The 23,274-nt window shown below is 43.6% G+C and overlaps 1 protein-coding gene across 1 annotated transcript in view; it reads left to right on the top strand.

Annotated features, from left to right (window-relative positions):
- The window catches only part of LOC119966378 (pituitary tumor-transforming gene 1 protein-interacting protein), a 103,616-nt gene that overhangs the window by 47,212 nt on the left and 33,130 nt on the right, over positions 1-23,274 (top strand). The window contains exon 6 of the mRNA XM_038797931.1: positions 6,754-6,800. Coding sequence (XP_038653859.1) covers positions 6,754-6,800 — 47 coding nt within the window. The remainder of the gene's footprint in view (positions 1-6,753; positions 6,801-23,274) is intronic.

The raw sequence follows: 23,274 nt of genomic DNA, 5'->3' as shown, positions 1-23,274 counted from the left end.
GCGTACTGGGATGGATGAGTGGGGCTGTCTCATTGATCGGTTTAGTTGGGTGTGCGACCAATAGGAGTCCAGGTTACAAACAATAAGCCTTATTATTGTTTGTAACCTGGACTCCTATTGGTCGCACACCCAACTAAACCGACCAATAAGGCAGCCCCACTCATCCACCCCACTACGCGCATTTTATCGTTGACTCGGCTAGGCTGTGCTTCTGTCAGTGTTAAGGGTCAGCACAAGCAACTTGACACCTGATTTCAACAAACTGGTAAATGACTGCAGTCAGATGCATCATTCTCATTGACATTGTTCTGTTACTTACTGAGTTTGTTTTTCAAATCAATGTGCTTTTTTTTCTTTAAAGACCTTTTATTTTGGCTATTTAAAATATTAATTATTTTACTTAATATACTATTCGGCCCTTTAAAATTGTGAATTTCTGAATGTGGCCCTTGCACGGAAAAGTTTGCCCACCCCTGGTCTATACAGTATATACCAGATGTCATAAATAACTAAAATCTGATGTTAGCATTAGACAGTCAGGCATTCTCTATGTACTAATCAGTAGAATTTTCCTTCAGGTAGCTTTGTATGGAATATCCAATAATATGTGTGCACAAAGATACATTAACTTAATGACCCAAGATGTTGGGTCTATAGCAATGAAAAAGCTAGATAGCAGCATATGTTTCTCTGCACACTGAAGTGTTTTTGTACTATACTGCATTAGTCATGACTGTACTTTGAACTACTGATCCAATATATTTATCATATATTCTAGTACATCATAGCTGGAGTAATTTTGAGTAGTGCTTTTATTATAATCCAATTGTAAATAGATGCAATTTAATTACTATTCAATTTACTATTTAAAATTACTTTCAACATACCACAAGCCAGTATGGGCTTTGAGGTATTTTTTTCTTTTTCTGTGTTTATTTAGAGATGGTAAGAATCAATTATCCTTTTTATATTGATCCCTCCAAATTTAAGTTCCCATCCTTAGCCTATTTGAAAAGGCTATTTCTTAACAATTCTTGTGGTTTTGTATATGTACCAAATGAATATCAACAATGGACCTACGAAAAAACACTCTCATGGAAGTAGATAGATTTTTTCACAAGATTCTGAATTCAATGGATGCTCTACTATATAGATTATTAATAGTTTAGATTACTGTATTAAAAATAACCAACTGCACAAAAATAAGAATACATTTAATTGGCCTCTTCGAAGGGGAAGCAGAGAAGAGAATAAAAAAGAAGCAAGAGTTTGCATTTGTAATGTTACTACCACAGTGACTAGAAAAAGGATGAGCGAAGGTTGCTAATTTTTACTCAAACAACTCAAACGTTCACTACCTCCATAAGACTAAAAGTAAGGATTTAAGGACATTTGAAGTTGTACGAGGATAATTTTTTCCTCGTCTCCTGCAATTTACATCTTTCCTTCTAAAATCTGAAATGAGACTTTCACCTCTAAGCATAGAATGTTTATTATTCATGCTTAATTTTTAGATCACTTCCATAATATATTTGGCTTCCATCTATAATGTAATAAATCAAATGATAATTATTTCATTCCTACATATATCGGACTAGTTGACTTTAAATTGACACTCATTTTGGCATTATAATTTTTTAGCAAGGAGATCATTTCCATACTGAATTATTTCCATAATTGCTAGCAGCAGTTGGGATTATTTTTAAATGTCATCCTTAATTTTTCATTGTGCTGTAAATTAGTTTCAGAAGAGATAAAAGTGATACTAAACAGACTCGGTCATAAATTGAAGATAAAATTAAATGGGTGAGGAAAATTCTTCATAGAATCCTAGAATCCCTACTGTGCAGAAGGAGGTCATTTGGCCCATCGAGTCTGCAGTGACTCTCTGAAAGAATACTACACCCAAGCTCAATCCCCTGCCCTACCCCAATAACACCTTAATATAACCTACACATCTTTTTTGCTGATGAGCATGTACAATTGAAGTGATTTGTTGTTTTGAAACTCAAAGTTTGCTTTTATAACCCTACAATATAGCTCGACAAATTATAGGTGGGCATGGGGATGAGAATCATTTGTTTACTAGCCCTTTTGGTTCATTTTTGTTACTACTTACATTTACCTCTTTGGTATTTGGAACTGTTTTGTACAACAGAAAGCAGATGTGATGGAAGATAGCAGGAATAGGTCATATAACCCCTCGAGTCTGCTCCGCCATTCGTTCAGATTATTATTGATCTTTGACCTCAACTCCACTTTTCTGCCACATCCCAACATCTCTTAGTGTCCAAAAATCTTATCACTCTTGGCCTTGAACATATCCAACGACTGAACAGTCACAGCCCTCTTGGGGAGAGAATTTCAAAGATTCATGACTCACTAAGTGAAGAAATTTTTCCTTAGTTCAAAATAACCTACCATCTATCCTGAGTCTATGATCCTGAGCTCTAAATTCTGCAGCCAAGCAAAATAGTCTCTTAGCATCTAACCTGTCAAGCCCTCAGAGTATTGTATGTAATTTGCACAGTCAAGGTACTTATTCACACCAGTGCATTGTACAAGAATACAAATAAATGCATGCTGAGCAACAGAAATGCATAATATGATATGTGGCAAAAATAAAATTACAGAGCGCATTGTTATGTGTGTTAAAAATGGATGATGCAATTCCAAAATGTTTTCATGCAACAGAAGGAAATGACTTGGATTTTGCAAGACTGATGATGGCAAGGCTGTCAGCATTCAACATTACCACACGGTAAAGCTGATGGCAACGTCTGGCATCTGTACATGCATACTTGAGTGTGGTATTCGCTGTCACACTGTTGTCAACTGCCCCAGCAGTTTTGGACACACCCATACCTACCGTCTCAGTCTCCAAAGTCAGATCAACCTTCTTGAAAGCGAACCCACAGAAAGCAACAGGTCCTGATGGAGTCCCTGGTCGTGCGCTTCGATCCTGTGCGGACCAACTGGCTGGTGTGTTGGCAGACATCTCCAACCTCTCCTACTACATTCTGAGATTTCCACCTACTTCAAGAAGACCACGATCATACTGATGCCAAAGAAGAACCAGGCAACGTGCCTCAACGACTACTGTCCAGTGGCTTTGACATGTATCATTATGAAGTGCTTTGAGAGGTTGGTCATGAGTCACATCAATTCCATCCTCCCAGAATGCCTTGATCCACTACACTTCACATACTGCCACAACCGGTCCACAGGAGATGTCACCTCCCTGGCCTTGCACTCATCCCTGGAGCATCTCGACAACAAGGACTCCTACGTCAGACTCCTATTCATTGACTACAGCTCCACTTTCAACAGCATAATCCCAGCCAAGCTCATATCAAAACTCCAAAACATAGGACTTGGCTCCTCCCTCTGCAACTAGATCCTCGACTCCCTGACCCATAGACCACAAACAGTAAGGATAAACAACAACATCTCCTCCACGATTGTTCTCAATACTGAGGCCCCGCAACGCTGTGTACTTAGCCCCCTACTATGCTCCCTATGCACACGACTGTGGCAATATTTGACTCCAACTCCATCTATAAGTTTGCTGATGACACGATCGCAGTGGGTCAGATCCCGAACAACAATGAGTCAGAGTACAGGAGGGAGATAGCGAACCTATTGACATGGTGCAATGGCAACATTCTCTGACAGCATTTGTGGAGAGAAAAGGGAGCTAACGTTTCGAGTCTGGATGACTCTTTGTCAAAGCTGATCAAAGAATCACCCAGACTCGAAACATTGGCTCCCTTTTCTCTCCACTGATGCCGGCAGACCTGCTGAGATTGTCCAATATTTTCTGTGTTTGTTTCAGATTCCAGCATCCGCAGTAATTTGTTTTTATCTTTGACAGCAATCTCTCCTTCAACTTCAGCAAAACCAAGGACCGGGTCATTGACTTCAGGAAGCGAAGTATCGTACTCACCCCTGTCTGTATCAATGGTGTCGAGGTGGAGATGGGTGTCGGCTTCCAATTCCCTAGGTTGCACATCACCAAACATCTGTCCTGGTGCACCAAGTCGACGCTATGACCAGTAAAGCACAACAGCGTCTTTACTTCCTCAGGAAGCTAAGGAAATTTGGCGTGTCCACATTGACTCTTACCAATTTTTACAGATGCACCATAGAAAGTGTCCTATCTGGCTCCATCACAGCCTGGTCTAGCAACTGCTCAGCCCAAAACCATAAGAAACGACAGAGTCGTGAACACAGCCTAGTCCATCACATGAACCCGCCTCCCATTCATTGATTCTGTCTACACCTCTGCTGTTTTGGGAAAGCGGGCAGCATAATCAAAGACCCCTCCCACCTGGGTCATTCTCTCTTCCAACCTGTTCCATCAGACAGGAGATACAACCATCTGAGAACGCGTACCAACAGATTCATAAACGGGGCGGCACGTGGCACAGTGGTTAGCACTGGGACTACGGCGCTGAGGACCTGGGTTCGCATCCCGAACCTGGGTCACTGTCTGTGTGGAGTTTGTACATTCTCCCCGTGTCTGTCTGGGTTTCACCCCCACAACCCAAAGATATGCATGTTAGGTGGATTGGCCACTCTAAATTGTCCCTTAATTGGAAAAAAAAATAATTAGGTACTCTAATTTATATTTTAAAAAAAGATTCAAAAACAGCTTCTTCCCCGCTGTTACCAGACTCCTGAATGACCCTCTTATGAACTGAACTGATCTCTCCAAGCCTCTTCTCCACTAGTACTACTACACTCCGCATGTTTCACCCTATGTCTGTGTATTTACGTTGTGTAGCTATCGTATGTCCTATGTTTTTCATGTATGGAACGATCTGTCTCGGCTGTACGCAGAACAATATTCTTCACTGTACCTTAGTACACATGACAATAAACCCAATCCAGTGAAACGGGCATTGCTGTTTTCACTGATGGAATCTGCGTATGTATCACCATAATGGTGTGAACTTGTACTACTTACCCACTTGTCTTATCCTAAGAATTAAAAAAGTTAGGGATTGTGCAATTAAGAATAGGTAGGTTTTTAGATGGTTCAATGAATCATAATCACAACTCAACGACCTCTATGACCTTGAAAGAAAATAAGTGTGCAGTGTAATTTCCTCAGCAGAAAATTGTTATTGCACAAGAACACAAGTGATTGGAGCAGAAGTAGATACTCTGGCCCATTGAGCCTTCTCCGTCATTCAGCATGATTAGGGCTGATCTTTGGCTTCAGCTCCACTTTCCTGCCTGCTCCCCATATCCCTTGATTCCCTGAGAATCCAAAACGTCTGTCTATTCAATCTTAAATATAGTGGAGCATCCATAACCACCTGAGGTAGAGAATTACAAAGATTCAAAGAAGAAACCTCCCATCTCAGTCCTAAATGATTGATCCTTTATCCCGGACTGTGCTGTGCACCATCCTCCACGTTCTAGATTCCACAACCAGTGGAAACGACCTCTGTGCCTGCTCAATCAAGTCTCTTCAGAATATTGTATGTTTCAAGAGGATCATCACTCATTCTTCTGAACGAGAGTAGTCCCAATTTGCACAGCCTCGCATCATAGGACAACCCTGTCGTCCTAGGGGCCAATCTAATGAACCGTCCCAGTGCTGCCTCTAATGTAAGCATATCTTTCCTTAAATATGGGCACCAAAACTGCATACAGTACTCCAGGTGTGATATCGTCAAAGCTTTGTACAATTGTAGCAAGAAATCACCGTGCAATGAAGGCCAATGTACGTACTGTTTACTTTCCCAATTATTTGCTGTACCTACATGCTAACTTTGAGTTCCTTGCACAAGCAAGCCAAGTCTCTCTGAACATTGACGCTTACAAGTTTAATCCCTTTTTGAGAAATATTCTGCTTGTCTGTTCTTAGGACCCAAATGTATAATCGCACACTTCTTCACGTTATACTGCAGATTTTAAAAAATAAACGTTTTAAATCTTTGTTTTTTTTATGCCTTTTCATTAATGTCCCATATAGGTCCCAATCTTTTATTTCTCTTCCTGTGTAATGATTGAAGAGTGATTTATAGTTTTTTAATTTCCTGCTCTACAGTCTGAGAACTCTTCCCGTACCAGCCTCCCTGAACAAACATCTGAATGTGGCAACTAGGGGCTTTTCACAGTAACTTCATTGAAGCCTACTCGTGACCATAGCGATTTTCATTTCATTTTTCATTTTCTGGTTGAAGAACCTCTCTGCTGCTTGACTTGCTCATAGCCACTGCATTGTCAAGCCTAAGAAGAGTCTGTGGGCAGTTGGACTGTGTTGCTTTACCACTCACAGCACAATCAGCACCATTTTGTTTGTTTCAACCTCTACTCGTTATTTTTGTTCCCATCATTTTATGCATTGTTCCTTTAAGTTAGATCCAATACTATTATCTCGTGAATTCATTTTGTCCTATCATTTTAAAATATGTGTTGAACTGAACAAAATCTTGTTGGGTGAGAAAAGGAGATGGCCAGAAGAATTTGGCTAAAATGGTGGTCCTCATGCTTTTTTTTGGACTTGCTGGAATTTCTCCCTTTCGTTAAATTAGACACCTAAATTTCTACTGCCAATAAACTTGCTCCAGTTTTTTAAGTTGCAATATCTTCATACAATTTTACTATCATCAAATTTCAGCCACAAGATTTTGTTCCTCTTTGTAGATGCTTGCGAGCTAATAGGCAAAATATAGAATTTTAATTTTGGCTTTTTAACTATCTGAAAATCTAATCCTTTTTTTTGTTTTTGTTTTTCAGAAGGGCGGGAAAAAAAGCACAATATGATGAAATTCGCAAAAAATACGGTATGTTAATATTAAGTTGCTTTATTATTTGGTGATCCATAACATTTTATGTAAAATCTGTTCATTGAGTTCAATGGTTACACCACGAAACCTGTTTGTGCTGGATTTCTGAAGGAGCATTTCACCTTGTGCCATTCCCCTGCCTTTTCCCATAGTCCTGCAAATTTTCCGTTCCACATTATCCAGTTCCATTTTGAAAGGCGTATTTGAGGCTGCCTCCACTGCATGCTCGAATTGTACATTCCAGAACCAAACCACTCGTTGCAAGAATATGTTTTTCCTGTTGCTCCCTTTGCCCATTAACTTAAATCTGTGCCCACTGGCTCTTGATCTGTCTACAGTTTCTATCTACTCTTTCCTGACACGTCATGATTTTGGATACCTCTATCAAATCCTCTCTCAACCTTCACTTTTCCCAAGAGAACCATCCTAACCGTGCCAACCTTTCTATGCAACCAAAGTCCTTCATCTCTGGAACCATTTTCATGAATCTTTACTGCACCCTGTCTAATGCCTCCCACATTCTTCTAAAATTGTGATGCCCAGAAGTATACACGTGGCTCTAGTTGAAGCCAAACAAATGCTTTGTGCAGGTTTAGCCTAGTCTTCTTGCTTCTGTACTCTGTGCTCATACTGATAAGGCCCTAAATGCTTTATTAACTGCTCTCTCAACCTGTCCTCCTACTTTCAATGATTGATGTACATATATTTTACGCTTCAAAAGAAATATTAGTTACATTAGTTAGATATTAGTAACTGGTTTTGTCCTAATTATTTCAAATCTGAAAAATTTAACTATTACAGATAAATTTAATTAGGATAAGATTGCGCACTAAATACAATGGTTGGATGTTGTTAGAAATAATGCCACAGCTAGGAAGTGATGTAAACTACATAGCCCAGATTGCTTTTTATTATGTCTTCCTCTTGACATAACAGATGTGTATGCTATCAATTCCTCATCATTAGAGTCACTTTGAAATTATAGATAGTAAATAGAATGTATTATCCATGATTCGAATGTGGAACTTGGTACCATATGGAATGGTTGAGTTCTTTACGAATAGTATCTGCAGTGCAAGATGCAGGAAATTAATCTATTGATGCTGTGACAACCACTAGATTCCAGTAAAATCCCATTATCTCCAACGCTTTCTGAACCTTAGCTTGAAAATCCAGTTCTATAAGCATCTTTACCCATCACAGTAGCCTTCCCGTTTTTATCTGATGTATTCTTTGGTTGGGGCAGGAGGTAGAAGCTTACCCTCTTGTGTCTGTTAAATCATACTCCCCCACTGTTTCCCACTAGCCCCTTAACCTAACCTCCACATCTTTGGACACGAAGGGGCAATTTAGATTGGCCAATCCACCTACCTACACATCTTTGGACTATGGGAAGAAACCGGAATACCCAGAGGAAACCCATGCAGGCGTGGGGTGAATGTGCAAACTCCACAGTCACCCGAGGCTGGAATTGAACCCGGTTCCCCGGCACTGTGAGGGAGCACTGTGCCACCCACTTAATAGATGAATTATGCATATGAAAATACATGGAGATTCCATAGCCACCACCATTACCTCAACATAATCAATTTTTAAAAAACCTTTTGTATTGTTTTTGTAAGTTTCACCATATATTTGTGCTTTTATTGTCATATATGTAAATTTGTTACTTTGAACTTCAATGATAATGTACTTTGATATACATAACATTTGACTCAAATTCTAAAATATAAAAAAAAGCCTTGTATGCATATAAAATTTATTTACATTTATCAGAAGCATCTGAGGACCGAAAATCCTTTACAATATCAACTAGCATGAACGACATTGACTTGTATTGGCAAACCAACAGCTTGTGCACAGTAAGAACCTACGAACACGTACAAGAGGATGAATAGTTAATTTGTTTGTGATGATAGTTGAGGGAGGAATGAAGTTCTCTCTACCACAAGACCAAGAGTAGACCATTGAATTCCTTTAATTATTTCCACCAGTTAATTATATAATGGCTAATCCATTCATAAACTTCATTCATTTGCCATTGATGCTCAATCATTTGATAACCCTTACCAGCGTCTCATCCAATCTTTGAAGGTAGCCGTTTACATCTGTTTTTAAGCATATGTGTTCCTTGGCTTTAAAACGCGAGCCGAAAAACAAGGAATTATACTAAACCTTAAAAAATCGAGTGGTTGGGTTTCAACTCGAACATTGTGTCCAATATTGGGCACCATGTGTCAGGAGGATGTCAAGGCCTTGAAGAGAGTGCAAGAGGAGATTTACCCGAGTGATATTTGGAATGGGACCTCTGTTATGTGGGGAGACTAGAAAGGCTGGAGTAGGTCTCCTAGGTGCAGAGGTCATTAGGAGAATTCATAGAGTAGCTGGAAGAAACAGTTTCCATTGACTGGATTGGTAAGCAAAGGACTTTGATTCAGGATAATGAGCAGAAAATCAAAATGGTAGAAGATAAATTGTTTTAAGCAACAGATTGTTAAAAACTGGAACGAACTGCCTGTGGTGATGATGAAAGATTCAGTAGTGTCAAGAACCCCGCTGGTGTTATATGCAAGGGTTTCCCAAAACCAAGATGTGTAACTTGCAGCACCGATTCTTAGATTCTTTCAATTTGGTATACTGTGAGAAAAGATCTGCAAACCTGGAGGAATAGTCCACTTGTTTAGTGATGAATTAATAAATAATGTTTAACTTAAAAGAAAAGCACACAACAAGAAGGACTATAATAAACTACAACAGTACACTTTACACTGATGGCTACACACACACAGTATTACATGAAGTTACTCCTTTGTTCCCAACTACCTACATTTTCTGAACTCTGAAGCGCCCCTTGTTCCCAAACATCATCCACAATTATATAACTCGGCGACTAAATCCAGCAGATAATTACAATGCACAATCCACGCTTGGGAACACAGTCTTCAGTTTCAGCGAAGGCATAATCTTCTTGATTTGAGTTTTGGATTTTAGACAGCTGCTCTTTTAACAATAATTTGTTTTCAGTGGAGACTGTTTTTTAGCACCTGCGCGTGCTGTGATGGGAGCTATCACTACTGTGTTCCTGTCTCCAGTTATTGTGCTGTGCATATATCATTCTTTCACTTTGAATTCGATTGTGCATCTTGCTTTTAAACAGTAAGTGTTTTACCTAAAATCATTGTTGGTGTGGTAGTTCTAGTGACCACTAGCTGTTGATTTACTGTACTAGGTGCTTAATGATTTTTGTGTTATAGTTGATCTGTTGGCCATTTAAATGGTTACATCAAACTGCAAGATGCAGTTGCCATATTGAATTTAAACGATGGATTTTGGAGACAGGTTTTAGCTAAATGAGGACCAATTTAAAATTGAGAGAGTCCACGTTAGTCCTAAAAGTTTAATATTAGAAACAAAAAGGATCATTGGTGATCACTGCCTCATCTTCATCTCGCCAATGTTCCCAATCAGCTTACCTACAGGGAGAATTTTTCCTACTTCCTCCCCATTCCTCCACCCATGCATTCCTTCGATTTGACCAGGAAACCAACTTGCCGACGCTTATGTTAGCTGACAAAACTGCTCCCCTTTCCTCTGATGTTGTCCTTCCCTCAAAATGTCATCATCAACCCATCATGGGTTGGTTTAGTTCACTTGGCTAAATCGCTGGCTTTTAAAGCAGACCAAGCAGGCCAGCAGCACGGTTCGATTCCCGTACCAGCCTCCCCGGACAGGCGCCGGAATGTGGCGACTAGGGGCTTTTCACAGTAACTTCATTGAAGCCTACTCGTGACAATAAGCGATTTTCATTTTTTCATTTCATGAATAAATAAATCTATTTCGCATTCCTCAATTCTTGAGAAGGCTAGTTCTTGTTTCCAACTTCCTTTTCCCCTCTAGGCCACGTTCCACAATGTCTCCTGCTTAAAATGTTCATCCACTTATTTAAATCCCTGTATAACCTTTTCCAGTCCTCTAAAACATACTCCCCAATCTGTTCATTCCTCTGATTCTAGCTTTGTGTGCAGCCTACTCCTTTGGTGGCAGTTTTTTCAATGTTACCTTCTGAAATCCCACTCTAACCTCTCCACCTTTTTATGTTCCTCTTCTTTAATATTCTCCTTAAAACCTCTCCTTGACCAAGCTTTCAATCTTATCTTCCGATACCTCCTTTGGCTTGATGGCCAGTTTTGACCAATAACACTTATGGGAGTGTTTTGAGATAAAAATAGTCATTCACTTTTTAAATGAAAGTTTTTGAGTTGTCAATTTCATTTGCTAGTCCACTCATGTTCCTGTCACACTCTAGTCTTCATTATATTTATCACTACCTTGCACTGTTGTCTTATCCTTTCTAATTAGCTTTCTAAATGTCTACCACCACAATTTAGTTTAAAGTCCTCTCTACAGCCTGAGTTATTCAATTTACCAGGGCATTGGTCCTAACACGGCCCATCCTAACTGAGCAGCTCCCTCTTTCCCCAGTCCTGGTGCCAGTACCCATGAATTGAAATCCATTTCTCACATGCCAATCTTTGAGCCAGGTATTCAACTGACTGGTCTAGTTGATCCAATCACAATTTGCTCGTGTCTCATGTGATAATCTTCATGGTTCTGCTTTTTCATTTAGCCCCGAGCAGCTCGTACTCACTTAGCAGAAGCTCACTTTTAGTCTCATCTATTTTGCTGAGCATCCGCATGGACCATGACAACTGGATCCTTCCACTCCAGCCCCAAGGAAATATCCTTAACCCCAACATCCAACAGGGACCGCAGCTACCAGTGCCCTTACTCTCAGCTGCAGAGAACTGTACCTATTCCCCTAACTATGCTCTCCTTTGTTATTACTGCATTGCTTTTGCTCCCCCAAATTGCATGGGCTCCTACCCCATAGTGCTGTGGTCAGTTTACACATCCTCTTGCAGTCCCTACACTTGTCCATGCAGGTTGTAAGAGCCTCCGACCTATTCAACATGTGAATTAGGAGCAGGAGTAAGCCACTCAACCACTCAAACCTGCTCCGCCATTCTCATGGCTCACCTGATTTTTAATGTCAACTCCACGTTCCTTCCTACCCCAAATAACCTTTCACCCCCTTGAATATCTTTTGGAGGCAGATGGAGATAGATTCTTGATAAGCAAGGACTTCGCCTCAACCACATTTTGAGGAAGAGAATTCTAAAATCTCAAAACCGTCTGAGTGAAAAAGAATTCCTCTTTGAACTAGTTGGGCGACGCCTTATTTTGAAACCGTTACCCCAAGTTCTAGATTCTCCTACAAAGTAAACATCCTTTCCACCTTCACCATGTCAAGTCTCCTCAGGATCTTATGTTTCGATCAGGTTGCCACTTGCTCTTCTAAACTCTAGTGGGTACAAAACTAGCCTGTTTAGCCTTTGTTCTTTGTTCTTTTAGGAAGTGCTGAGGGTTTTGGCCAAGGATGGTATCATGACTGGTACAGGCTTGGAGGGCCGAAGGGCCTGTTGCTGTGCTGTATTGTTTCCTAGAACCTACAGTGCAAAAGGAGGCCATTCAGCCCCTTGTGTATGCACCGGCCCTTGGAAAGAGCACCCTACCCAAGCCCACACCTCCACCCTATCCCATTAACCCCATCCAACCCAACGTTTTTGAACGCTAAGAGTAATTTAGCATGGCCAATCCACCTAACCTGCGCATCTTTGGACTGTGGGAGGAAACCGGAGCACCCAGCGGAAGCCCACGCAGACACTGGGAGAACGTGCAGACTCCGCACAGACAATGACCCAAGCCGGGAATCTAACCTGGGAACCTGGAGCTGTGAAGCAACTGTGCTTTTGTTCTCTCCTTGCAGACAACCTACCAATTCCAGAATTGATTGAGTAAACATTCTCTGAATTGCTTCCAATGCATTTACATCTTTTCTGAAATAGCACAGCACTCCAGATGTGGTCTCACCAAAACTCTGTATAATTGAAGCATTACCTCCCTACTTTTGTATTCCATTCATAAAACGTTACCATTCTATTCACTTGGCTAAGTACTTACTGCGCCTGCATACTTACCTTTTGAAATTCATACACTTGGGCACCCAGATCCCTCTGCATCTCAGAGCTCTCCATTTAGATAATGTCTCTCTTTTTTAATGCCAAAATGGACAACCTCACATTTTCCCACATTCTGCTCCATCTGCCAGATCTTTGCCCACTCACCTAACCTATCTATGTGTAACATCAAACACTAATCATAGAATTTACAGTGCAGGAGGAGGCCATTCGGCCCATCGAGTCTGCACCGGCCCTTGGAAAGAGCACCCTACCCAAGCCCACACCACCCTATCCCCATAACCCAGTAACCCCACCCAGCACTAAGGGCAATTTTGGACACTAAGGGCAATTTAGCATGGCCAGTCCACCTAACCTGCACATCTTTGGACTGTGGGAGAAACCCATGCACACACGGAAGAAACCCATGCACACACGGGAAGAACGTGCAGACTCCGCACAGACAGTGACCCTAGCCGGGAATCGAACCTGGGACCCTGGAGCTGTGAAGCAATTGTGCTAACCACTGTGCTACAATGCTGCCCCTACAAACAATAATAACAAACAATAACATGGCACATTTCAAAACTGTGAATTTCAGGCCCAAAGCAGCTGAGATGTTGCAACTTTGGATTTGGGAAACAACAACTTCCAGTTGATTGTAATTGAGTTTAGGACAAGTTGTGGATGATAAAAGGGTAAATTAAGGGAAGATGGCCAGAGGAGATTTTTTTTTAAATAGTGAGGAAACAGCTTCTGATATCTGAACACCATTACTGATCAAGTTAATATCATGTTACTTAGGTCTGCATAGACTGTACAGCATAGAAACAAGCCATTTGGCCCAACCAGTCCACATTTCTGCAACTTTCGAGCCTCCTCCCGCCCTTCCTCATCTAAAGTGATCATTGTAACCCTTATTTCCTTCTGCCATGTACCCTTCTCCCTTAAGAGCAGACTACCTAATGGTGGAAGGGAGGTGGAGAAAGAAATATGCAGGCAAATTAGGAAAAGGAGTAGAAAAAAGGAATAATAATCATGGTGGATTTCAGCTACCCTGACAATTGGGGCGGCACGGTGGCACAGTGGTTAGCACTGCTGCCTCAACTCCAGGATCCTGGGTTCAATTCGAACCTCGGGTGACTGTCTGTGTGGAGTTTGCACTTTCTCCCAGTGTCTGCGTTGGTTTCCTCCGGGTGCTCTGGTTTCCTCCCACAGTCCAAAGATGTGCAGGTTAGGTGGATTGGCCACGCTAAATTGCCCCTTAGTGTCCAAAACGTTAGGTGGGTTGCAGGGACAGGTTGAAGGCATGGGCTTAAGGAGGGTGCTCTTTCCAAGGGCCGGTGCAGACTCGATGGGTCAAATAGCCTCCTGCACTGTAAATTCTATGATTAACTGGATGGAGAGATAGCTAAGGGGGATAAGGGAATGGAGTTCCTACAATGTGTATGGGACTCCTTTCCAACCCAATCAGTAAGACAAGAGAAAATTCGCTGTTGGAACTTGTAATGGGGAATGAACCCAGAGCAGCTAGGAGAAATGAAAGTAAGCAAAAGTGACCGTAATTACAATATACTTTAAGATAAAATGTATAAGTAGCATAAAACCCAGGTTAATAGTTCAGGGACAAGCTGAGTTTTATGGGGCTGAGAATAGAATTTGGGAAAACCAAAATAGGCAACAACATGGGCAAACAACGATGTAGAACAGCAATGGGAAACATTTAAAATTATGTTTAACAGGGTGCAGGTGACAAAACTAAAGTGAGACCCCATGGATGAATAAAGACATAAGGGAGCAACTGAGGGGTAGGAATGATGAATACTTGAATTATATAGACATCAGGAAAGTGCATGATGAGAGAGAATATGAAGAAATTAGGCGGGAAGCTTTTTTTAAAAAATGCAAAAAACAGAAGAGGAACTAAGACTAAATTAACAAGAAGCACAAAACAAAATAGTAAATTATTTGACAGCGCATCAATAAAAAGGAAGGCTGTGATGGGAACGGGACCATTAAGGCACAGAGAGGATAATATCACAGGTAGTGATAGATGGCAAAAATATTAAATAATTATTTTGCATCACTATTTACCAGAGAGATAAAACATGGAGACATCACAGTGAATGATGAGAAGAGCAAAGAGGTTGAGTGCATTTAAACTAAAATGAGGATGCATTGAATAAGCTAATCAAACTCTGAGAATAAATGAGGACTTATTTTATTATTGTGGTATGTGAGTTGAAATATGAGAGTGGCTGAATTCCCTGGAGGTGTGATGGAGTAGTTTAAACAAGACAACATGACGGCTTTGCTCTTGTGTGGATTTATGACAGTGGAAAGATGATTACTCGTGGTCACCTGGCAGATGGCGAATGAGGTAATTGTGGTATGTCACTTTGAAAATGAGAAAGCCGTAGTCTTTTTCTTTTAAACGATATCCCTCTGGCTTCCAAATACATTTTATGAAAAGATTCACAATGTGCACATTTACCATTAACACATTTCACTTTCTTGTTTTCTCCTTTATCAAAACAATACCTCCTCTCAGAATTTTCAAATATTTCAATCTCATATATATATATATGTATAAAATTATTTCTATTTTGTTTTGAATATGCATAAATATGCGGCAAGTGTTTGTTTAGACTGTTAGTAACTCTGGTTTGTTTAGATGCTACATATCCATTTCTTGCTGATCCACTGTTGCACATCTAAAAGTTTTGTTGTTTTTAAAAAAATTTAGAGTACCCAATTCATTTTTTTCAATTAAGGGGCAATTTAACGTGGCCAATCCACCTACCCTGCACATCGTTGGGTTGTAGCGGCAAAACTCACGTAAACACGGGGAAACTTTGTTGTTATTATGTCAGTAATCTTGTGCCCAACAAAATATCCGTGATCAACTAATTCACCTTTATTTAATCTGATACTTCTCAGCTCAGCTGCTTGATTAGATCTTTCTTGAAGGTTTTTTTAAAAATCAGACTTCACCAAGAAAACCTAAAGCAATCTAAAATAGCATCTGCAGCTGCAGATCAGCCAAGCAGAAAGTATATGTTTGCATTATGCAAAATAGAAGAAAATCTGACAGCGTGGCAGTATGGTGCATTAGCGACTTAAGCAGTAGGACGTGGCTCACCATAAAGCGAAAATGCTGAAAAGAATAAGCATAAATCCTAATTGTGCTGCCTTATGTATTATGAGAAGTGTTTCTCCTCAAATTCATAAGTTCTGCATAGCAGAAATATTCAGCCACCACATTGCCATTTTCGGGATGGGGGGGCGGGGACCGGGTTGCTGCTGAAATGGCCAGGAAGGAGCTGAAGGATGCTTGGGGGGGGAGTTGCCGCCGTGGGGAACTGGCCGAGCGTGGGACGCTGGCCAGTGGTGGGCAGGGGATGGGTTATGGCTAATCGGCAGGGGAGGGGGGCAGGGAGCCCTCTGATCCGGCTGATAACCTGGAATGTGAGGGGGCTGAATGGGCCGGTCAAACGGGCCTGGGTGTTTGCGCACTTGAAGGGGCTGAAGGCAGATATGGCCATGCTCCCAAGAGACACACCTGAAAGTGGCGGACTAGGTTCGGCTGAGGAAGGGATGGGTGGGCCAAGTATTTCATTCAGGGCTGGATGAGAAGAATCGGGGGGAAAGAGGGTGTCGTTTGAGGCGTTAAATGTGGTGGCTGACAGTGGCGGGAGGTATGTGATGGTGAGTGGTAAGCTGCAGGGGGAGCGGGTAGTGTTGGTGAATGTTTACGCCCCAAATTGGGATGATGCGGGGTTTATGCTGCGCATGTTGGGCCGCATTCCGGACCTGGAGTTAGGGGGCCTGATCGTGGGGGGAGGGACTTCAACACGGTGCTGGATCCCCCATTGGATCGATCCAAGTCCCGGATGGGTAGGAGGCCAACGGCGGCTAAGGTGTTGAGGGGATTTATGGATCAGATGGGAGGGGTGGATCCCTGGAGGTTTGCGGGGCCAAGGGCCAGGGAATACTCGTTTTTCTCCCATGTGCATAAGGCCTATTCGAGGATTTTATCTTTTTTGGCCTGAGCAGGGGGCTGGTTTCGAGGGTGGAGGATGTTGAATACTCTGCCATTGCCATTTTGGATCATACCCCGCACTGGGTGGACCTCGGGCTGGGGGAGGAGAGGGACCAACGTCCGTTCTGGCGCCTGGAGGTTGGGCTGCTGGCAGATGAGGAGGTAGCCGGGAGGGTTCGGGGGTGTATTAAGAGGTACCTTGAGGCCAACGATAACGGGGAGGTCCGAGTGGGGACGGTCTGGGAGGCATTGAAGGCGGTGATTGGAGGAGAGTTGATCTCCATCCGAACCCATAGGGAGAGGGGGGAGGAGAGGGAGAGACTGATGGGGGAGATGGTGAGGGTGGATAGGAGGCTCCGGAGGAGGGATTGCTGGGGGAGAGGCGTAGCCTTCAGGCCAGGTTCGACCTATTGACTACCAGAAAGGCGGAAGCTCAGTGGAGGAAAGCACAGGGGGTGGTGTATGAATATGGGGAGAAGACGAGCAGGATGCTGGCACACCAGCTCCGAAAGCGGGACGCGGCCTGGGAGATTGGGGGAGTGACGGATAGAGCTGGGAAGGTGGTGCGGAGGGGGGTAGACGTTTATGTGGTCTTTAGGGACTTTTATGGGGAACTGTACCGGTCTGAACCCCCGGTGGAGGGGGGTGGATTGGGGCGCTTCTTGGACAAGCTGCGGTTTCCGAGGGTGGAGGAAGGGCAGGTGGAGGGACTGGGGGTGCCGATTGAGCTGGAGGAGCTGGTTAAAGGGATAGGGAGCATGCAGTCGGGGAAGGCGCCGGGACCAGATGGGTTTCCGGCCGAATTTTATAAAAGGTATGCGGACCTATTGGTCCGGACCTTTAACGAGGCAAGGGAGGGGGGGGCTTTGCCCCCAACTATGTCACGGGCGCTGATTTCCTTGATCCTGAAGCGGGACAAGGACCCTCTGCAGTGTGGGTCATATAGGCCGATCCCGCTGCTAAATGTAGACGCCAAGCTGCTGGCAAAGATCTTAGCCACAAGAATAGAGGATTGTGTGCCGGGGTTTGTGAAGGGAAGGCAGTTGAATACAAACGTACGAAGGCTCCTCAACATTATTATGATGCCGGCTGTGGAAGGGGAGGCGGAGATAGTGGTGGCATTAGATACGGCGAAGGCCTTTGATAGGGTTGAGTGGGGGTATCTGTGGGAGGTGTTGGAAAGGTTTGGGTTTGGGGAGGGGTTTGTCCGTTGGGTGAGGTTGCTCTATGAGGCCCCGATGGCGAGTGTAGCCACGAATAGGAGGTCAGAGTACTTTTGGTTGAACCGGGGGACGAGACAGAGACCCCTTGCTCTTTGCGTTGGCAATTGAGCCCCTGGCCATGGCGTTGAGGGAGTCAGGGAACAGGAGGGGCCTGGTGCGGGGTGGGGAGGAGTATCGAGTGTCGCTTAATGCGGACGACCTGTTGCTGTATGTGGCGGACCCGGTGGGGGGGATGCCGGAGGTGATGAGGATTCTTAGTGAATTTGGGGGCTTCTCTGGGTATAAGCTGAACCTGGGCAAGTGAGTTGTTCGTGGTGCACCCGGGGGATCAGGAGGAGGGGATTGGTAGGCTCCCACTGAAGCAGGCAGGGAAGAGCTTCAGGTACCTAGGAGTCCAGGTGGCTGGGAGCTGGGGGGCCCTGCACAAGCTCAACCTCACAAGGTTGGTGGAGCAGATGGAGGAGGAGTTCAAAAGGTGGGATATGTTACCGCTGTCACTGGCGGGGAGGGTGCAGTCCGTTAAGATGACGGTGCTCCCGAGGTTTTTGTTCCTGTTGCAGTGCCTACCCATCCTTATCCCGAAAGCCTTTTTTAGGAGGGTCAACAGGAGTATTATGGGATTTGTGTGGGCGCATGGGACTCCGAGGGTGAGAAGAGTGTTCTTGGAATGGGGCAGGGATAGGGGGGGCTGGCGCTGCCCAACCTATGTGGGTACTATTGGGCTGCCAACGCAGCGATATTGCGTAAGTGGATAATGGACGGGGAAGGGGCAGCATGGAAGAGGATGGAGGTGGCGTCCTGTGTGGGCACGAGCCTGGAGGCGCTGGTAACGGTGCCGTTGCCACTCCCTCCAACGAGGTATATCACGAGCCTGGTGGTGGCGGCTACCCTCAAAATTTGGGGGCAATGGAGACGGCATAGGGGAGAAGGGGGGGGGCTCGATGGAGGCCCCGATACGGGGGAACCATCGGTTTGTTCCAGGGAGCATTGATGGCGGATTTCTGGGCTGGCACAGGGTAGGGGGTGAGGAGGTTGAGGGACCTGTTTGTGGAGGGGAGGTTCGCGAGCTTGGGGGAGTTAGAGGGGAAGTTTGGGCTCCCCCCGGGGAACATGTTTCGGTACATGCAATTTAGGGCGTTTGCCAGGCGGCAGCTGGAGGGGTTCCCCTTGTTGCCCCCACGTGGGGTACGGGCAGGGTGCTCTCGGGGGGTGTGGGTTGGAGGAGGGAGGATTTCGGACATACACCAGGTAATGCAGGAGGTAGATGAAGCCTCGGTGGAGGAACTGAAGGGTAAATGGGAAGAGGAGCTGGGTGAGGAGATTGAGGAGGGGACATGGGCGGATGCCCTGGAGAGAGTGAATTCCTCCTCTTCCTGTGCGAGGCTTAGCCTCATACAGTTCAAGGTGTCGCATAGGGCCCACATGACTGGGACGAGGATGAGTAGGTTTTTCGGGGGCGAAGACAGGTGTGCTAGGTGCTCGGGCAGCCCAGCGAACCACGCCCATATGTTTTGGGCGTGCCCAGCGCTGGGGGAGTTTTGGAAGGGGGTAGCAAGGACGGTGTCGAGGGTGGTGGGATCCAGGGTTAAGCCAGGCTGGGGACTCGCAATTTTTGGGGTTGCAGTGGAGCCGGGAGTGCAGGAGGCGAAAGAGGCCGGTGTCCTGGGCTTTGCATCCCTAGTAGCCCGGCGGAGGATCTTACTTCAATGGAAGGATGCGAGGCCCCCAAGCGTGGAGGCCTGGATCAATGATATGGCAGGGTTTATCAAATTGGAGAAGGTGAAATGTGCCCTGAGGGGATCAGTACAGGGGTTCTTTAGGCGGTGGCAGCCTTTCCTGGACTTCCTGGCAGAACGGTAGGGAAATAGGCCGGCAGCAGCAGCAACCTGGGGGGGGGGGGGGGTTTGGTTCGGTGGGAGGGAGAACTGTGTACATGGGTTTGTTGGATGTGGCGGGTGTTATCTCTTTCCTTTTTGTTGTTTGCTTTTTTTTTTGTTTTTGTAATTGGGTGGGTTTTGTTCTTGGGTTTTTACCATGGCTGTTTTGTTAATATTGTTTTGTTATTTATATTTTGTGAAAATCTTAATAAAAATTATTTTTTAAAAAAACATACAAGTAGCACAGTGGTTTGCACTGTGACTTCACAGCACCAAGGTCCCAGCTTCGATTCCTGACTGGGTCACTGTCTATGCGAAATCTGCACATTCTCCCCGTGTCTGCGTGGATTTCCTCCCACTATTCCCAAAAGATGTGCTGTTAGATAATTTGAACATTCTGAATTCTCCCTCTGTGTATCCGAACAGGCGCCGGAATGTGGCGACTAGGGGATTTTCACAGTAACTTCATTGCAATGTAAGCTTACTTGTGACAATAAAGATTATTATTATTAATTAGCACCGGGAGCCCCTCGAGCTTGCTCCCTCAAACTCAGTATCCTCCCTACAACTGATAATGTTCTGTGCCCTTGTTAATTAAGAAACTTATCTATCTCTGCCTTAAAATTATTCATTGCAATTGCGGCATGGTGGCACAGTGGTTAGCACTGCTGCTGCACAGCACCAGGGACCTGGGTTCAATTCAGGCCTTGGATGACCGTCTGTGTAGAGTTTGCACGTTCTCGCCCGGCTGCATGGGTTTCCTCCGGGTGCTCCAGTTTCCTCCCACAGTTAAAAATGTTGAGGGTAGGTGGATTGGCCATGCTAAATTGCTCCTTAGTGTCCAGGGATGTGTTGGTTAAGTGGGGTTAATAGGTAGGGTGGGGTAGTGGGCGTAGGTAGGGTGCTCTTTCAGAGGGTCGGTGCAGACTCGATGGGCTGAATGGCTTTGTTCTGCACTGTAGGCTTTCTGATTCTATTGCGTCCATCGCTGTCATGGGAAAAGAGTTCCCAAGAGCTATGATCCTCAGAAAAAAAGCATTTTTTTCTCATCTCAGTCTTAAATGGGAGAACCTTTAGTTGTAAGAGTCCACGAGTTCAAGTTTCTTCCACAAGAGCAAACATTCAGCAGCCACCTTGTCAAGTTTTTTTCAGGATGTTGTGTGTTTCAATACAATCACCTCTCAATCATCTAAACCCTAATGGATACAGGCCCATTCTGTTCAACCTTTCCTCATAAAATATCCTCATAAAATAACCCCTTCCCCTTTCCCAATTACCAGTCAAGTGAGTCTTTTTTGAACTACAACGTTTTTATATCCTTTCTTAAATAGTGAGACCAAAACTGTACATTTTATTCAAGTTGTGATCTCACCACCCTGTACAACTGTAGCAAAACATTCCTACTTGTATATTCTATTGTCCTTACAATAGACTGCAACATTCCATTTGTCTTGCTAATCGCTTGGTGTACCTGTGTACTAACTTTTCATTTACTTGGACATCTGATCGCTCCATATGTGTTCTGCAATCTCCATATAAATAATATGCTACATTTCTGTTGTTCCTTCCAAAGTGGACAAGTTCACGTTTCGCCACATTGCACTCCATCTGCCAAGTAAATGACCACTCACTTAACCTATCTATGTTCCTTTGTAGACTCTTTGTGTCCTCTTCACAACTTACTTGCCTACCTATCTTTGTGTCACCAGCAAATTTAGCAGCCATTCATTCTGTCCCTTCATCTACGTCATTGATACAAAATGCAAATAGACGAGGCCCCAGCACTGATCTCCATGGCAAGCCGCTCATCATATCCTGCCAACCATAAAATGAACCATTTATGCCTCCCATCTGTTTTCTATTAGGTAACAAATCTTTTTTCCATGCCAATATGTTACTCCCCCCACACCATGAGCTCTTGTTTTGCATAGTAACCTTTGATGTGGCACCTTGCCTTCTGGAAATCCAGGTACAGAACATCCACAGGTTCCCCTTTATTTGCATTCCTCATTACTTCCTCAAAGAATTCTAATAAATCAGTCAAACATGATTTTTCTTCACATAACTCGGGTTGATTACATCAAGATTATCAAAGTTATCTGCCAAAACTGCCTTAATAGTAGATTCTAGTAATTTCCCTAACGATCCTATAGTTTACTGCTTTCTGTCTCATTCCTTTCTTAATAGAAGAGTTGCGTTCACTATTTTCCAATCTGATGGCCCCTTTCCAGAATCTGCAGAATTTTGTAAAATTAAAACCAATGCCTCCATTACCTCAGCTGCCACTTCTTTTGATGCCCAAGGATGAAGTCCATCGGGACCTGGGGACATCAGCCTTTGGTTCTAATAATTTTCTCTGCATCCTTTCCCTGGTGATTGTAGTTGTTTTAGGTCCCTGGCTCCCTTTCATCCATTATAATCGTAAAAGATTCACACATTTATTTCTGGTATGTTGTTTGTATCCTCTATTCCAGGTTATTGCGGAAGGCAAGGGGAAAAATAGCTGGGGCCTTAACAGATAGCTTTACATCCTCTTTGACCACAGTCGAGGTTCCAGAGGATTTGAGAATAGCCACTGTTATTCCCTTTTTTAAGAAAGGAAGCAGGGAAATTACAAGTCGCGAGTCTGATATCAGTGGTGGGGAAGCTTTTGGAAAAGATACCGAAGGACAGGATATATGCACATTTGGAGAAAAATGGATTAGTTAGTGACGGGCAGCAAGGTTTTGTATGGGGACGGTTATGCCTCACCAAATTGATTTGAGTTTTTTGAAGAGGTGACAAAGAAAATTGATAAACTATATCCACAGCTCTTCTCTTCTCCTCAATTTTCTTGATGTATATTATTAACCTCGACTTGGATGTGAAGGACACCATTTCAAAATTTATAAATGACACAAAACATTAAAGTATTATGAACTGCGAGGATGGCAGTGATAGACTGCAGGATGACACCGTCAAACCTGGGGTGGATCTGTGGCTGATGAATTTTAATGCAGAGAAATGTCAAGTGATACATTTTGGTATGAAAAGAGAGCGGAGGCAACGTAAAACAAAGGAAATAATTCTCAAGAGGTTGCAGGAACAGAGGGACATGGATGTATATGTGCATAAAACATTACGGTGGCAGTACAGGTTGAGGAATGGGGCATAAGAGTACAAGGAAGTTATAATGAGCTATCATAAAACACTGGTTCAGCCTTAACTGGAGTATTGTGTCCAATTCTGGGTGCTATACTTCAGGAAGGATGTGAATGGTTTAAAGAGGGGTGCAGAAAACATTTGCAAGAATAATTCCAGAGATGAGGGACT

The sequence above is a fragment of the Scyliorhinus canicula genome, chromosome 5 (genome assembly GCF_902713615.1).
Source record: "Scyliorhinus canicula chromosome 5, sScyCan1.1, whole genome shotgun sequence".
Classification (NCBI taxonomy): domain Eukaryota; kingdom Metazoa; phylum Chordata; class Chondrichthyes; order Carcharhiniformes; family Scyliorhinidae; genus Scyliorhinus; species Scyliorhinus canicula.
The sequence above is the reverse complement of the archived record's forward strand: the minus strand, read 5'-3'. Positions and strand labels throughout refer to the sequence as shown.